This window comes from Mauremys reevesii, linkage group 10, assembly GCF_016161935.1.
Source record: "Mauremys reevesii isolate NIE-2019 linkage group 10, ASM1616193v1, whole genome shotgun sequence".
Lineage (NCBI taxonomy): Eukaryota > Metazoa > Chordata > Testudines > Geoemydidae > Mauremys > Mauremys reevesii.
In genome coordinates this window covers 13,180,552-13,196,058 of record NC_052632.1, presented here as the reverse complement: position 1 = coordinate 13,196,058, position 15,507 = coordinate 13,180,552, and the positions used below count along the sequence as shown (strand labels likewise).

The following is a 15,507-nucleotide window of genomic DNA, read 5'->3' as shown; positions in this document are numbered from 1 at the left end:
AATCTTTTTCATGACCCCCAAATCATTTTCAGTCACTGCTTCCCAGCAGAGAGCCCCATCCTGTAACTATGGCCTACATTCTTTTTTCCTAGATGCATACATTTACATTTAGCCTATTAAAAAGCACACTGTTTACTTGCAACCAGTTTACCAAACTATTCAAATCACTTGAGAATCTGATTTGCATGACTCAAGAAATGACTGAATCAGTTCTCTTTGTGATGGTACCTTCCATAAGGCTTTATGGAAATATGCATATGAGAGAGAGAGAGAGAGAGAGAGAGAGAGAGTGTGTGTGTGTGTGTGTATGATAACTAGAATGTGTTTTATACTACATATGCCATGTAACATATCTCTGTAAAGGTTATGATCTATTGGATCTATTAATCCTATTTGTAGGCATGTATCATTTTTATATTCGAAGTTATGAATATTGGCTGCATACTTGTTTGATTCTAAGTAGGCTGTAGTGAAGCAGTTGGTCGGGTTCCTGAGAAAAGACTATTCTCAGAAAGTGCCCAATCCAGAAACACTTAAGCCAACAATGAACTTGGAGACACCAATACACATCTGGGCTTTCCCAGGAATGTGGCTTGGCTGGTAAGGAACTCAGTCATGCATGAACTTGTGACTTCAAAACTCCATCTTGGAGCTGGACTTTGCATAGGAGAGGGGAGGGGGCTCCACCCACAGAAGGAAAGTCTATTTAAGCCCATGGGAGACCCCTCCATTTGGTCTTCAGCTGGCTAAAGAGAGAGCCTCTCCACCCCCCAGGATACTTGAAAGAAAGTGGAACAAAGGACAGTGTGCAAGGGGTGTGAGTGATTGCTGGACCCAGGCTAAAAGAAGATCAGTCTGTAAAAGGGAGCATTCTGGAACTGGTGAGGATCTTATCTGTATTCAGTTTGATTAGACATAGATTTGCACATTTTATTTTATTTTGCTTGGTGACTTACTTTATTCTGTCTGTTACTACTTGGAACCACTGAAATCCTACTTTCTGTATTTAATCAAATCACTTTTTACTTATTAATTAACTCAGAGTATGTATTAATACTTGGGGGAGCAAACAGCTGTGCATATCTCTCTATCAGTGTTATAGAGGGCGATCAATTCATGAGTTTACCCTGCATAAGCTTTATACAGGGTAAAACGGATTTATTTGGGTTTAGACTCCATTGGGAGTTGAGCATCTGAGTGTTAAAGACAGGAACACTTCTGTGAGCTGCTTTCAGGTAAACCTGCGGCTTTGGGGCAAGTAGGAGTGTCTGGCTCAGCAAGACAGGGTGCTGGCGCTGGCAGGGAAGGCAGAGGTAGAAGTAGTCTTGGCACATCGGGTGGCAGCCCCCAGGGGGGGTTCTGTGATCCAACCCATCATACTCTTAAGAAGTTCTGGCTACAAAGCTCCATTGAAGGTTTTCCACTTCTCTCACATTCTGACATGAGTTACTTTCTGGCACCACAGTATTGCCAACCCCAAGCTTTCAAAAACCAGGTGTCAGCCCCCAAAGAGTCTTAAGATTTTTTTTTTGATTTTTTTTTAAATTTGTCTTCTGATTTTTGAGCTTTCTTGGGGGAAGGCATCACATTTTCAAGCCTTCCTCAGCAATCATGAGGGCTGGATGCTTTCATTTAAAAAAAAGACCAAAAAAAAAAACGGAAAGTGAGATTCTCAGAAACATGTTTATAGGAGCTAAAAATCACAGTGGCAAAAATAGCAATGGGCAAATACTACTCAAAGAATTTTTATAAGTCAAATGTTCAACTGAATTAGCTTTGGCAGGGCTGGCCACTATGCAAGTGCCCCCTCGTGGCCTAAGATACCTCTGATGTGCTGTTTTCCCCTTCAATAAACTCCACCCTGTCTCTTTCAGTGTCACGTCTTCCTAAGAGTCTGGGCTACTTAGGTACATTTGGCATCATCTTTTACCGTTTGCTAGGACTCTAGTCCTTCCACCATGGAAGAAGCCCACATAATTTTGACAGAAAATGAGAACCACGCTTCAGGGTTTAAAAAATCCTATAAAATTTACAAGAGAATTCTCTCTGCCATAGAACACTACAAGATGGCTAAGAAAGTCTATTGAAAGGGCTTCAGTTTCACTTAAATTCAGTGGAGCCTTATCAAAGTTCTATAGAACCCTGTGGATGTTTGTTAAATTCTATAAGCCTTTTTCATAAAGTTTTGCCTTTTCTTCCCAATATGGCTACTTTTGGGTAGACCCACACAATCATGGCATAACAATGTAAGTACCTTACACACCCAACTGAGACCAACAATGTCCATGAGTTACAGTCTAAGGGGGAATTAAAGCCACTTGGTATATACCCTGGTAGAGGTCAGTTGGGGCATGGGGAAGAGCCTGTGTCTAAATAACTCATGGCTTTGCCACTGTGAAAAATAAATAGCACTATGTATCTTGTTTCCACATCTTTGCTGGCTTAGTAAATAGCTCTGATCCTGGGGCTCTACAGGCCGGACTCTTAAAATGACCTTGGTGCTTGGTGCCTGGGATAGTAGAATCAGAGTACATCCATGAGAGAGGACATAATAACTGGAGTGGGTGTATTTTCCATTATGCATTCCTGGCAGCTGATCAAAAAGTAAAGGTAACATCAGCCCCCGGGGGATGCCAGCTGTTCCTTCCTCCCAGCAGCAGGGCAAATCCTGGTGGCATGTAGCTATAAAACTGAACGAAAATGTCAAGGGCAGGGAAAAGGGGAGGATCAGAGGCTTGTTTGGAATGTGACAGTGAGCAAAACCTCCCCAAATAGCCCAGGTTATTCCCTTTGTCTCTTTTCAGGTTCCAAACAGGAGCTGGAAAGAAACCCAAAAACAAACCTACACTCTCTTGCTCAGCTAGCTCTACCATAGCAAGCTACTCTCCCTCTGCCTCGCCAGAGATTTCTAGTTACAGCTGACCAGAAAACAGAACATTTTCACACTCTTTCCCCACACCCACACACACCCCAGTTTCTGATTAAATGTAAAGATGCCGGAGATTTTCAGACCATCATTGTCTCTGGAGTCTCTTAGAGCTGAGGGAAGAGGGAACCTCCAACCCTCCTTGCACTTTGGAGTTCCAATGCTAGACTCTAAATCCACACCAGTAGTCTCTGAGAGGATTGCCCATGGCCCAGAAAACCAAGTCTCTGCTTCTCTGTGGAACAGAAGTGAGAGCAAAACCTTCAAATGGGCTGGAAACAGGTGCAGCCTCTCGCTCTTCTGAACAAAAGGAAAATAAAGCCTTTCAACAAGCTGTGAACAAACATACTATTTAAACCAAAACAGGTTTATGCCAAAGTTAGTAGCATTTCCTCTAGTGAAGAGCAATCTGCCTCCAGTCCAGCCATGGAGATGCTCAGCCACTCCTATCTCCTTGCTCTTAAAATGTAATTCAAAGTATGTGCTCCAGGCTGGCCCCCTGGGAGGCTAAAAGGCTTCTGCTGATTCAGGTCCTGCTGGTTAACCTGTGTCTCGCCACAAGGGCCAAGGGCCGGAGCATGGGGATTGCTCCTTCCAGGACCCAGATGCCACATTCACCTGTCATCATAGGATGACTACAATTCCCACAAGGCACCACGGCAGCTCAGGCAGACACAGATAGAATGAAACATTTTGATTAGGCTCAATCCAAACCAAACCCAAATGCCTGGGTTTGATTTTTCCAACAGAAAAATGACAAAATTTCAGCCAAAATCAAAACTGTTTTCCATCAAAAAACACTGACGGAAAAGTTCCCAACCAGCATTAGTGAGCAGGATAAAGGGAAACAAGATGAAAGTATTGCTGATGACGAACTCAAATCATTGCTGTCAGAAAGAAATGCACTGTTTATTAGCAGGTCCTCAGCTTGCCCTTCTTCTCTTAAAGTGAAGTCTCAGCCCACTTCATAGTGCACCTCACAAAAACCACCTGTATGTACATATTATTGTGAGCAGCTTTCAGCAGAGAGCTAGTAACTAAACAGGGCCATCGAGACTGAACTCCCCATGAAGCCCAGGTAAGTAGAGGACAAAGGAGAAAGGTTTCATTGCCTCCGTCTGTGCCTTATCTGTGCAGTGGGTAAATAGAGGAGTTCAGTTTCCAGGCCAGCTTTCACTGTTACAAAATTCACTAGCCGTGCTCCATCATACTGAACTGATATGAGTTCAAGTGCTATTACACTCACATTCGGAGCTAGAAAGTGGAGAGTTAGACAATCGTGCTACTATAACTAACACTATTCTAATCACAGGCAGCAATTCCATAGGAAGGACAGGGGATGGGAAGGGAGGAGAATTTGCCTACTCAGTTAAGTACAGGCATTGTCACATTAATCACTTCCAATTGCTATCTGAGCCCAGACGCTCTGGAGTGAACATATTTTGGGTCCCGCAGCTTCATGTTAACCAATTCCCCAGTGAACCCGAGTCTTGAAGACAATGCAAGGCCTGAGAGGAATCTTGGAGGGGGCTCAGACAGCCTAGGAAAGTAGGAGACAGTATTCTCAGAGTGTGTGGTATCAGAACCACTCCGCAGGGAATGTCCTGCACTCCTCCCAGGCTCAAAGGGAGGCTCCATGGAGATTACAGAAGCCGCAAAGCCGCTCCAGGTATTTAGCACACTACTGGAAGGCCGAAAATGCAGCCACAGCAGAAGTTAATTGAGTCCCCCTAACAAGGCAGCTGCAGGAAGCTGTACATCTGTCGGGCCCGCTTGGTCTTAAGAACCAAGCAGCTAGCAAAGCAAGCAATTCAGCCAGATTCCAAAAAGCCTGACAGATGTAGGACAAGGAGCAATGTGTGCTGTGGTTACACTGTATTTAAAGAATGACAGCGTCATGAGTCAAGGTGTAAGCTGATCACCTCAGGTGGTGGGAAGTGATTCAAATCACTGCACTATGAAAAGTGTATAATTGGCCAGGTGCATCATTGTGAGATTTGGGCTGGTTGTTCCATCACCTTCTCCTAGAATACCAGGTATTGGCCCTTGACAGGGACAGTACGCTGGGCCTGACTGACCAATGGTCTCATTCAGCATGGTCAACTGATGACCCAGTTGGTTCGGCAAGTATCAGAGTTCCAAGACCACACACATACTCTTCCTCCCTTCTAGACTTTTCGGCCTATAACTAGTGCCCAGCATGTACCCACCCTACCTGCCAACCACAGGGCCACTAACAGCACCCACACAAGGGCCACCCCCTCCCTCTAGTGCCACAGACTCTCCTGTCTGCCTCTCTATCGTCCGTGACCCTTGCTGAGACCCTTTCCGAGGCTGGAGCACCACAGGAAAAAAAATAGTGGGTGTTCAGCACCCACCGGCAGTCCTGCCGATCAGCTCCTTACCCTCCCTCCCAGTGCCACCCGTCTCTTGCTTTCAACGGCATGCAGGAGGTGCTGCGGTGAGGGGATGGAGCAAGGGCGGGGCACACTTGGGGGAAAGGGTGGGGTGGGAAGAAGCAGGGCAGGGTGGGGCCTTGGGGGAAGGGCTCGAATGGAGGCAGGGCCTGAAGTGGTTAGGAGGTTGAGCACCTGTGAGAGTGAGGGAACACCGTGTGTTCAACAAGCAAGTATTGGAGCATGTGTCTTTGTGTGCGAGTTGTGTACACCGGGTACTATGTGAGCAAGCACATGGCTGTGTGAGCTGTGCACACTGGGCACTGCACAGACTTGTATACTGAATATTGCACAAGCAAGCTCATGACTGCGTGCCTGGCTGCGTGAGCTGTGAGTATAGGGCACTGCACAGACATGCATAGTAGCAGCCTGCGTTCTTTCTCTATTGTTTGTAGCAGGCTGGGCAGGTGCAAAGCCGTTGGTGTTTGTTATCCTCACCCATGTACTCCTTCCCCATTACAGGCGTGCAGGCCTCATAAATCTTACCCTGAGAACTGGCTGGGGACAGGGCCCAAGCAGACAGCTGCATGGCTAATTTTAGTGGCAAGCTGGAGAAGCAGAGCCGGTTTAGTCTCTATAGAAAAAAGTCACTTTGAAACAACATTTGCCATGTGCTTAAAAATAGACCCAGACATTAGGATTTTATTGGAGGTGGCAGGGGTCCCAGCCCATTAAAAGTCCCACATTGGGCCAATCACAACTCTCCATCTGAGACGGGCTGGGCAAAGCTCTGCTTTAAGACAATCACTGCATCTCTCAGGTCAAGTGGAGCAGAACCCTGCTGCAGAGTGACACAAAGGGCTTGTTACCATCAGTTGCTGAGAGGGGCTGTCTCCACCTTACGCCTCACCAAACTGGGGAGAAAGGGACTGATGCTGGGACCTGAACTCCATTCCCCAGCATGGCAGTGTGATGCACCGGGAATCCCCAGGGCCCAGTGGCAATTCGCTGAATGTTTTTGTACCTCTAAGCATGTTCATTTCACGTTTGCAGTGAAGTTGTGTCAGTTCTGATTTCATTTTCTTTACAAGTGGCACCAACCTCTCGGTTCCAGACACCCCTAGAACTTTAGAAACATTTGGCTTCAGGTCTGGCTCTGACCAGTGCAGCTTGTTCTAGCTCTGATCTAAACCTGTTCATCCATCTGTATATTTGGCATATTAACTACACTCGGACAGACCCAAATAGACTCCCTTGTAGCTGCTGCCTACCTGACTGTCCTGGCGTGTTTCTTGGTGTAAGGAGTGATGACTTTGAAAAGCAGCTCCATGGTGCCATTAATGCCCAGTTTGGTTCCTGCAGAGACTGTGACAACAAAAGAGACAGGGAGTTAAATCCAGAGCAGTATGCTTGGGTTGCTGGAGTTACAGGTGGAGCGGTGAAGAGAGGAGGAGCTGCTGGGATTATTAGAAGATTCTCTGGGCTTCCAAATGGGTCTCTTTGACCATTTTACAGATGTAGGAACTGAGGCACATAGAGATCAAAGGTCACAGAATGACTCACAGGCAGATTCAAGACTAGAACCCCATTCTCCTAACTCTCAGCCCTGTGCTCATTCAAGTAGCTCACAGTTACCTCATTATTTGCAGAAGATGTTGCACTCTCTAGAGACAGGTTAGGATTAAATGGGGCCAACCAATCCACTCACAATTTCCAGGCGCAATTCCATGCACGTGGAATATCTCCTAGGGGCTTGGAGTGAGATAGGAGAGAAGGATTTCTTTCCTTTCTGCACTAACCCCGTTTTTTTTTCTGCTCTTGGGATAGGTACTTCAGAGTGCAGATGGAGCCCCACCTCAGCCACCGCTATCTTTAATTCTTCCCTTGGCAATGCTGTTAACTTTTGCAGGCAGAAGTGGCGTGTCGGGGAAAGGGCTGCACAGAAATTGGCTGCTTGGCTTTAAAGCTAACAGTCCATCATCAAACCTCCAACCTCACAACGAGAGGGGAGAGCAGGGGAGGTTCAGGGGCTCGAGGGCGTGAAGCTAATAATGGGGGCTCTCTAGGTGAGCAGGGAGGGCATACAGCCCAAAACAGTTAAGTGCTTTGAAAAAGGACAGTTTATTGTCCTAACAGGGGGAAAGAATGAGAAATCAACATCCCCACCGGCAGCCAGCGGGAGTCTTGGATGCCTGCCCAAGGCTGGGTTTTTTGGTTGCTTTGTAAGTAACTATCCCCCACTGGTCAGAAAGCTGCCAAAGGGCCCATCAGCTTATGCGGGTCTCAGCCAACTCATCCTGCTGATGGAGAGTCTTGGAAGGCTCCCTGGCTACTTTCACAATAGCAAACTATTCATTGGGACAGTGCAGCGTTCAAGGCTGCTTAAACGCCGCTCCCTGCAGATTGGGGGGCACGCTGCACACAGGGCTGGCAGCCCACGCTGGGAAAGGAGCAACCCAGGACAACAAGCAGCTACAGTGAGATCTTAACAAGGCCAGGCTGGCTGCTTAGACTCCTACCCCCAAGGAGCCTTCAGGGTGTTATATGCTCCTGGGTTCTCTACTGCTCCAGTCAATTAGATGACTTGGAGGGAGGGAAATTCTCCAGTTCTTCACCACATCAGTAAAAGCCTCGGCCTATCCCAGAACAACGCCTATGTCCTGGCTGTGTGCAGATGTGGCACTGAACTAACAGATCCAGTGCTGCATGGGGTGAAGGAGGTAGGACGTTGTGAGGCACTGGGGTGGGGTTCACCAGGGGAGGTTGTGCAGATCCTAAGGATTAGGCCTATACGGCACAGCACAGTAATGAATTCCCCCTCAGGCCCTTGGTGGGACATAGGAACTCAGTGACAGGAGAGATTTTGAAAGATTTTGACTATGAAATTGGGGGGGCAGTGGCGACTGGGAACAAAACTTTTGCATTTTTGCACCAGCTTCTTATAGAGATGCTTAGGTACTATTGCAGTGGGAGCTTAGGGTCACTTTAGTGAACTAGAGAGTGTGTTTTCAGGGCTCAAGGTCCTGACACTAATGGAAAGGGTTAAAGGCCATGGTGCAATGGGCTAATGTCTCTGAATTGGGATGCAGGTGCACTTAATGAGAGCAGAGGGAGTGTGGAAAGCGGCTCAGTGTAGGAGGCAGCTCTGGGTGAACCTGCAGCTCTGTAACCCAAATTAAGACACATTTCAACTGCTGTCTCTATTACACTCACCCTTTCAAATGCTGCTTATCTCAGGCAGAGGGACTGAATGCTGGGAGCTGGCTGCCTGCCTGAGAAGGCCCATAGCGTAAGGCCAGCTCCTGTGTAAATACAAGACCTAGAGGGCTGCCAGCCAGTAATGTTAAATCTTAGGAGGAAAGATTTGGAAAGCTGGATGTGTACAGCTTGGCCAGCCAGTGAGGGGAGAGGGGAATATGACAACCATCTAGAGTTATCTGCGGGGCGGGGGAAGGTAGCCAGGAGGGAGAGGAAGCAGTTAGGTGATGCAAAGGGATGCAACTGGATGAAAGTGAGCAAAGGAAAATTTGTACTGCCTCTCAGAAAACGTTTTCCCCTGGGGAAATATCTGAATGCACAGTGGTCTTTTGAGGGATTAGCTAGGAATCCCAATTCTTGAGTCACTGAACACTGGAGAATACAAGAGGGAGGATGGCTCGGTGGGTATGGCTCTAGTCAGGGACCCTGAAGGTCGGGGTTCAGTCTGTCACAGACTTCCTGTGTGACCTTGAATAACTCATTTGTCTTTGGGTGCCTCAATTACCACTCTGCACAATGGGGATAATAGTACTTCCCTAACTCACAGGGGTGTTGTGAGCATAAATGCATTAATAATTCTGAAGAGGATAGTATTAGGGGCCATGTGAGAGCCTAAGACATCTAGAATAGATTGAAGGGAAGGATCCTGCATCATCTGGACTAAATGTTTTTTTTTTTACATGGCTGTTTTCTATCTTCTATAGTCTTTGGGTGAGTAAGTTCACTGAACCTTACAGTGAAAGATCCCTCTGAGAGTTACCTTTCTATGACAGCATACCTAGAACTATGTTAGTTGTTACATATGCTCCTATCTGTTATCAATAGGCTTGCTTATAGATGCACATCTCTATAGCAGAGGGACCATTAGCTTGCATTGTAGCAACTGCAGAAGGAGCTCAGACTCTCACTGGCAGGATAAATGGAAAGGAGCGCTTACCACTAGAGGCGTAAACCCGCAGGACCCAGAGACAGTGGATGAGATTCAGGTGGTGAGTCAGATTTTTCCTTGCCAAGCTCAGTGTCACATCAATTGCCTCCAGTTTCTGCACTTTCAACCCAAACTTCCTATCTGTGAAAGCAAACAGGAACGAAAGGATGGTAAATAAAGAGTAGCTTTCACAGTGACACAAATGCTGCATGCTGTGGTGTAATCATGCCAAGTCCTTCAACAGGAGTTTTATAGGAAAATCTCAAAGCATTTACAAACAGCATTTATTACTAAGGCCTCACAATACCCCAGTGAAGGAAATCAGTATTCTCCCTCTCACTTTTACAAATAGGTAAGATGAGGTACAGAGGAGGCTGGTGACTTGCCTGGTGTCACATTTTTCACATGCAAAGAACAGCCATGTAATTTCAGTTTCAATGACCTATTTTAAGTTAAGGGAAACAAGACAGAACTAAAGTAAAGTCTCCACAAGAAAGAGCTATGTGGGTGCATCTCCTCTATAACAGGCTGCCTCAAAGCTCTGTCTCACAAAATGGCAGCTGTTTTTGCAGATAGCCAATTGCCAGAAACGTAGAGGTGCAGGATATAGAAAACAAAATCATAAAAATGGTAGAGCTTCCCAGATAACTCACATCCTAGCTGTGCTGCAAACACTGAACAACAATCTCTCTGATAGACACAGCAGCAAGTGAAATATGGTTTTGAATGTGTTATTGGAATACAGGAAGCAAGTCACAAGAGAAAGAGCCTTTGTAAGTGACCATGTTTTGTATAGGAATCACTTACTGCCCAGCTGGGTGTTATCAGTGACACAAAATGCTGTTCAGGAGCTCAGAATAAACTCCATTATAGAATCTCTCTGACCTGGATCTCCATCAGCTGTGTTTATAGTCTTAGTACAAACTTCTAGCCACTAGGGGGTGAAACCATTATGTGGTCTTACAACACTCTGTCCCACCCCTGAATCACCAAGCCAGCATTCAGTGCAATGTGACCTGACTTGTTAAAAGACTCACAGATTCCAGTACTGACCTTTACTGTGACCTTTGGAGCCTTCTGCTCCTCCCTCCCCATCCTTTAAGTAATAATGGCACAGCAATACCTCTTTGGCCTACTTTAGCCAGCAGGCGAAGCAGAGGTAAAAGGATGCTGTAGTCTGGCTGGGCTGTCTGTGCAGCGTTCATCAGAGCCTGCAACAAAGCTTCACTCCCCCCTTTGCTGATCATGTAGTGAATTCGTCGGTCTGTTCCTAAGGGCAGAAAATTAAAAAGGAGGGATAGTCAATTAACTTTCCTGTCGCAGAGCTTTAAACATAGCAATAAGTGAACATTATATGAGTCAGAGGATGCTTAGCAGACCTAAAGAAGCCCGCTACATGGCCCTTCTCTGGTGTTTTCTTGCTCAGACCATTATAAATATAAGGGCATTTGCAAAATGTACATCTGGACGTGGATTGCAAACGCCCCCCAGAGTTTGGAGCTGTGGTTCAGGCCCATCTCTGCTCTATATCAAAACCATGGGTGATACTGCTTCTTTCTCCAGCTGCCATTATCTATATAAGCCACCACCTGCTGAAGCTTTCAGTGTGCATTGAAATGGGCTGGAGAAGAATCAGCAGAGACACTGACAGATTTCAAAGGAGTGCACTGTTCCATGATCTTTCCCTAGATATTGTAAGTTAAATAAGTGAAGGGAAAGAGTTTCAGCAATGCCTAACATAGGGGAATGAATCCTAGGAAAGCTTAGTTGTCAGCCTCCAAACAAATAAGGTCTCCAGAGAAACCAAGTGCTAACCCTCTGGGTACTACTGTGTCAACAGCTCATAATCCAGAGGCATCTTTGGCCAGCTGTGAAGTTTTCTACTGGAAACCCAGGCTGGGAATATTGTGGAAGCAGTACATTCAGTCCCTGGGGGGCTCATATCATCCATCTAGCTGATTGAAGAATGATATAGACTCCAACACAGTGCCACAGCTGCGGTTATGATGTCTCTGATGGAGTTGGGAGGAGGGGGAGAGTGTAAAGTAGGAGCATATGAGGCTTGCACTAGGGATGTAAAAACTACACAGAGAGAGAGAGAGCCCTGCATTTTGGCAACTAGAGTTAGTTGGAAAAATTTCAAGTACAGGAAATTTTGATGAAAAATTGAGGTTAAATGCTCTGCTGGCAACTTATTTTCCCTTCATGTGGCCTGGACACCTTGAAGAATCATCTTCACTGTGAACATGCAGATAGAGGAGACTTTGAAAATAATGTAGTCTCTGGGGTGCGGGGGGGTGTTGGATTACTACACCCATGGAGAAGATTTCATACCACTGAAGTGAAGCTGAGTAGAAGCTGTTCATTCCCCTGACAGTTCCAAGTACTTTTTCTTTCTGAGGGGAAATCTGCTACAGAATCAAATTGCTGCAACCCAGGAGGCTGTCTCCTGCTCATAGCTCTCTCTTTCCAATGGGCCTGGTGACTGAACGTTTCCAGCATTCAGCTCCCTGGGAAGGTTGAAACATCCTGAGAAGCAGTTATATTAATGGCCACCTTTGGAAACCCTGGGAACATTTTTTCCCCTCTTTCACCATGTGATAAAATTATATAGTGGGGAGGGGAGAGGTTGAGCAAGGGAACCTCCCTCCCCCATCTTCCATATAAATAGGAGGAAAAGCTGAAGGGCTATTCCCACAAACTAGGCAGAATTGATCTAGCAAACACTGACAGAGATATGTGGCTGTATGCTCTATGCCCTGTTTTAGTCCCACCCATCTTCACTCTACAAGACAGGAAGGATGGTTCAGTGGCAGGGGTGTTAACTGGGACTCAAGAGACCCAGATTCAATTCCCAGCTCCACCCCAGATTTCCTGTATGACAAGGCAAGTCACTTAGTCTCTGTGTCTCAGTTCCCCATCTGTAAAATGGGGATAATAGCACTGCCATGTCTCATGGGGTGTTAGGATTGTAAAGACATTTCAAATGTCGTGAGGTATTCAGAGTCTAAAACCAAGAGGACCATATAAGTACCTAAAATGAGACATTAAGGCATCAGTACTTACCGATAGACAGTAGGTCTGTGAGAATGCTGAGAATGTTGAGGATCACATCCTTGTCACGGGAGCTCTGCAAGAGGAACAAAAATGCCCATCTTGATGGATGAACTCAATATAGTGAGGCAAGCAGTCTACTTTCCAAGACATTCAATGCTGTGGAGGGCTAGATTAAAGAGCAGAGGTCTCTGGGGACCAGAGTCATTGCTGTCCCACTTGGATAATGGGTCCTCCTAGACCCAGATGGGCAATGAGTGTGGGTGGCCCAAGGTGATTAATGGATTTTAATGGCCACCTGGTGTCATATTACTCATACCACATAAAAAGTGGTGTTTAAGACATGGGGGATAGCAATGGGAAAGAAGAAACCATCGAGAAATCTCTTCATTTGAGCCAGCCTGACCAACGCTACTTTACATATTTCCTTACTGCTTTAATGTTATTCGGTTTATACACCCTTCCACTGCATTGCCTGGGCTGACATCATCCCCAACACATAACTTAATTTAGCACAAACATTGAACCAGAGTCTGCAGTGGATTAACAACAGCTTTGACAAAGGAGAAAAAAAATGCAGGAAGAGGTGAAATATGGAACAACTTTGATCGCTATCAAACGCCTTGTATCCAAGTGTTTTGGGATTAGCCAGCCCCAGAGGTTCCATCCTTTGCTGATGATGGAGCTGAGGTTGTATGTTGTTTTTCTAAACTTCATTTCTTCTTTTCAGCTTGGTCTGGCCAGCTCTTCCTTTTTCAATCTGCACCTACCATTCTGAAAGTGGCAAAGGAGACGTACTACACAAACACAAAAAATAGGGGTTTGGGGTACTCTGCAGCAAGAGCACCTCTTACAATCACTCGGTGTCCCAATCTCATCTCTTTTAAATGTTGCTTTGTACCCTATAATGGAATTTCCAAAGCCTGGCAATCACAGCAACAGAGCAGACAGGAATTTTCACAAGACGAGAGATTCTTTAGGCATATTTTTAATGAAGACTAAGTTACCGTTAGCCGGTGTAGATCATGCAGATTCCAAATGTATAGTGGATCCAAATCAAATCTTGTACTTAAGGGAATGAGATAAATTCAGCTGTACTTGGGGAGAGGGAAACCAGTGTTTAGGCCGGATGTGGGCAAACTACGGCCCACGGGGCAGACGGTCCTGCCCGGCACCTGAGCTCCCGGACGGGGAGCCTAGTCCCCAGCCCTTCCCCCACAGCCATGTCGCCGCAGGGGCCGCGCTCTGGACCGCCGCTCCTGCTGGGCAGCGTGGGGAGCGCAGCTGGTTCTGGCCAGGTGTTGCGGCTGCGAGCTCCTGCTGCTGGTAAGGGAGTAACAGAGTTGGGGGTCCTGGGGGCAGTCAGGGAGGAGGGGGAGGTTGGATGGGTGGAGGTTCTGGGGGGGGGTGGTCAGGGGATGGGGAACAGGAAGGGTTGGGAATGGGAGTCCCGGGGGGCCTGTCAGGGGGCGGGGATGTGGATAGGGGTCCGGAGGGCAGTCAGGGGACAGGGAGCGGGGGAGGCTGGATAAGGGGGTGGAATCCCGGGGGGCAGTTAGGGGAGGGTGGTCAGGGGACAGGGAGCAGAGGGCAGTTGGATAGGGGTTGGGAGTCCTTGCGGGGGGCTGTCAGGAGGCGAGGTGTGGATAGGGGTCGAGGCAGTCAGGGGACAGGGGATCCGCAATTGGCCGGACCTGTGGACGTGGCAGGTAAACAAACCAGCCCGGCCCGCCAGGGGCTTTCCCTACACAAGTGGCGACCCCAGTTTGAGAAACATTGATGCAGAGACTGTCCAGTTTGGCCAATGTACGTGGCAGAGGGGCATTGCTGGCACATGATGGCATATATCACATTAGTAGATGTGCAGGTGAATGAGCCCCTGATGGTATGGCTGATGTGGTTGGGTCCTCTGAACAACCCAAGGTACACACAGTTTTTCTTGAAGTCCCCCCTGGGTTCGTTTTTGAGGTTGGGTCCAAATTCACAGTATTGGCTCCATGAGGCACTCAGAAAAACGTCTGCAGAATCCCAGCACAATTCTGCAAATTGTTCTGTCTAGGTGACATAAGCTTAGATCATATGCTTCTCTTGCTAATTTCTTTTTTTCACTAGGGCTCAATCATGTGAGACACTATATCCCTTCAACACTCACTGATCTTAAAAGGAAAGAAAAGAGGCCAGTATCCAATTCACAGCAGGTGCTCACAACCTTGCAGGATGGGCCCTTTTTGTCCTGACTTTCAGGGGTGATGAACACCCACAAACTCATGGGCTCCAACTAGTGATGCGATTCTCAGCACCTTTGAAAAAAATCACTGTCCTCTCTGGTTTTTTTCTTGCTGTCTCTCAGTATCCCTTTATCTTGTAGGTGAATGGATTTCACATTTAGGTTTCAGCAGTGAAGTCTTCATTGATTAATGCTCCTATTACACTGGGTTGTTTATTTTAGCTGATTGGATTGCAAGTTTCCTAAGCCATTAACACAAATAGTGATGACACAAGGTATCTTCTGAGTTGCTCTGTGCTTTATCGAGGGACTCAAATGGACAAGGAACACAAGGGGCATGAGGGAGCGAACTTAAAAATGTTAAAATTTGAGCCAGCAGAAATTGCCACACATTCTCTGAACATTTATCCTGAATATTTAAATACATTTACTCGGACTGTGTCTATGATCCTTGTATTTGCTTGACATCAATGCTCTAGTGATGGAGTTTGCTGGCAGGTGTGTTTGTGTAAGCATGGATGACAAACTGGTCTCAACAAAGTCACCTATTGACCTGAGCTTTTAGCCAAAAATTCAGAATCTTAAAAGTCATTGCAATTAGGAGGAGAAATTGCTGGGAGTCAGGTGTTTCTTTGATTCAATTTTGCTTATTTACAAAGAATGTCCTGTTTCCCGGAACGCAGGAGGAATCAAACAGCAGAAGATAGTGGCCTTGCTC

General features: G+C 46.6%; 1 protein-coding gene across 1 annotated transcript in view; it reads right to left on the bottom strand.

The window, feature by feature from the left end:
• The window catches only part of AGBL1 (AGBL carboxypeptidase 1), a 371,053-nt gene that overhangs the window by 330,372 nt on the left and 25,174 nt on the right, over positions 1-15,507 (bottom strand). Inside the window, exons 2-5 of the mRNA XM_039493279.1 lie at positions 12,575-12,638; positions 10,632-10,778; positions 9,518-9,649; positions 6,594-6,687 (exon numbers count right to left, since the gene is read on the bottom strand). Of these exons, the coding sequence (XP_039349213.1) occupies positions 6,594-6,687; positions 9,518-9,649; positions 10,632-10,778; positions 12,575-12,638 (437 nt within the window). The remainder of the gene's footprint in view (positions 1-6,593; positions 6,688-9,517; positions 9,650-10,631; positions 10,779-12,574; positions 12,639-15,507) is intronic.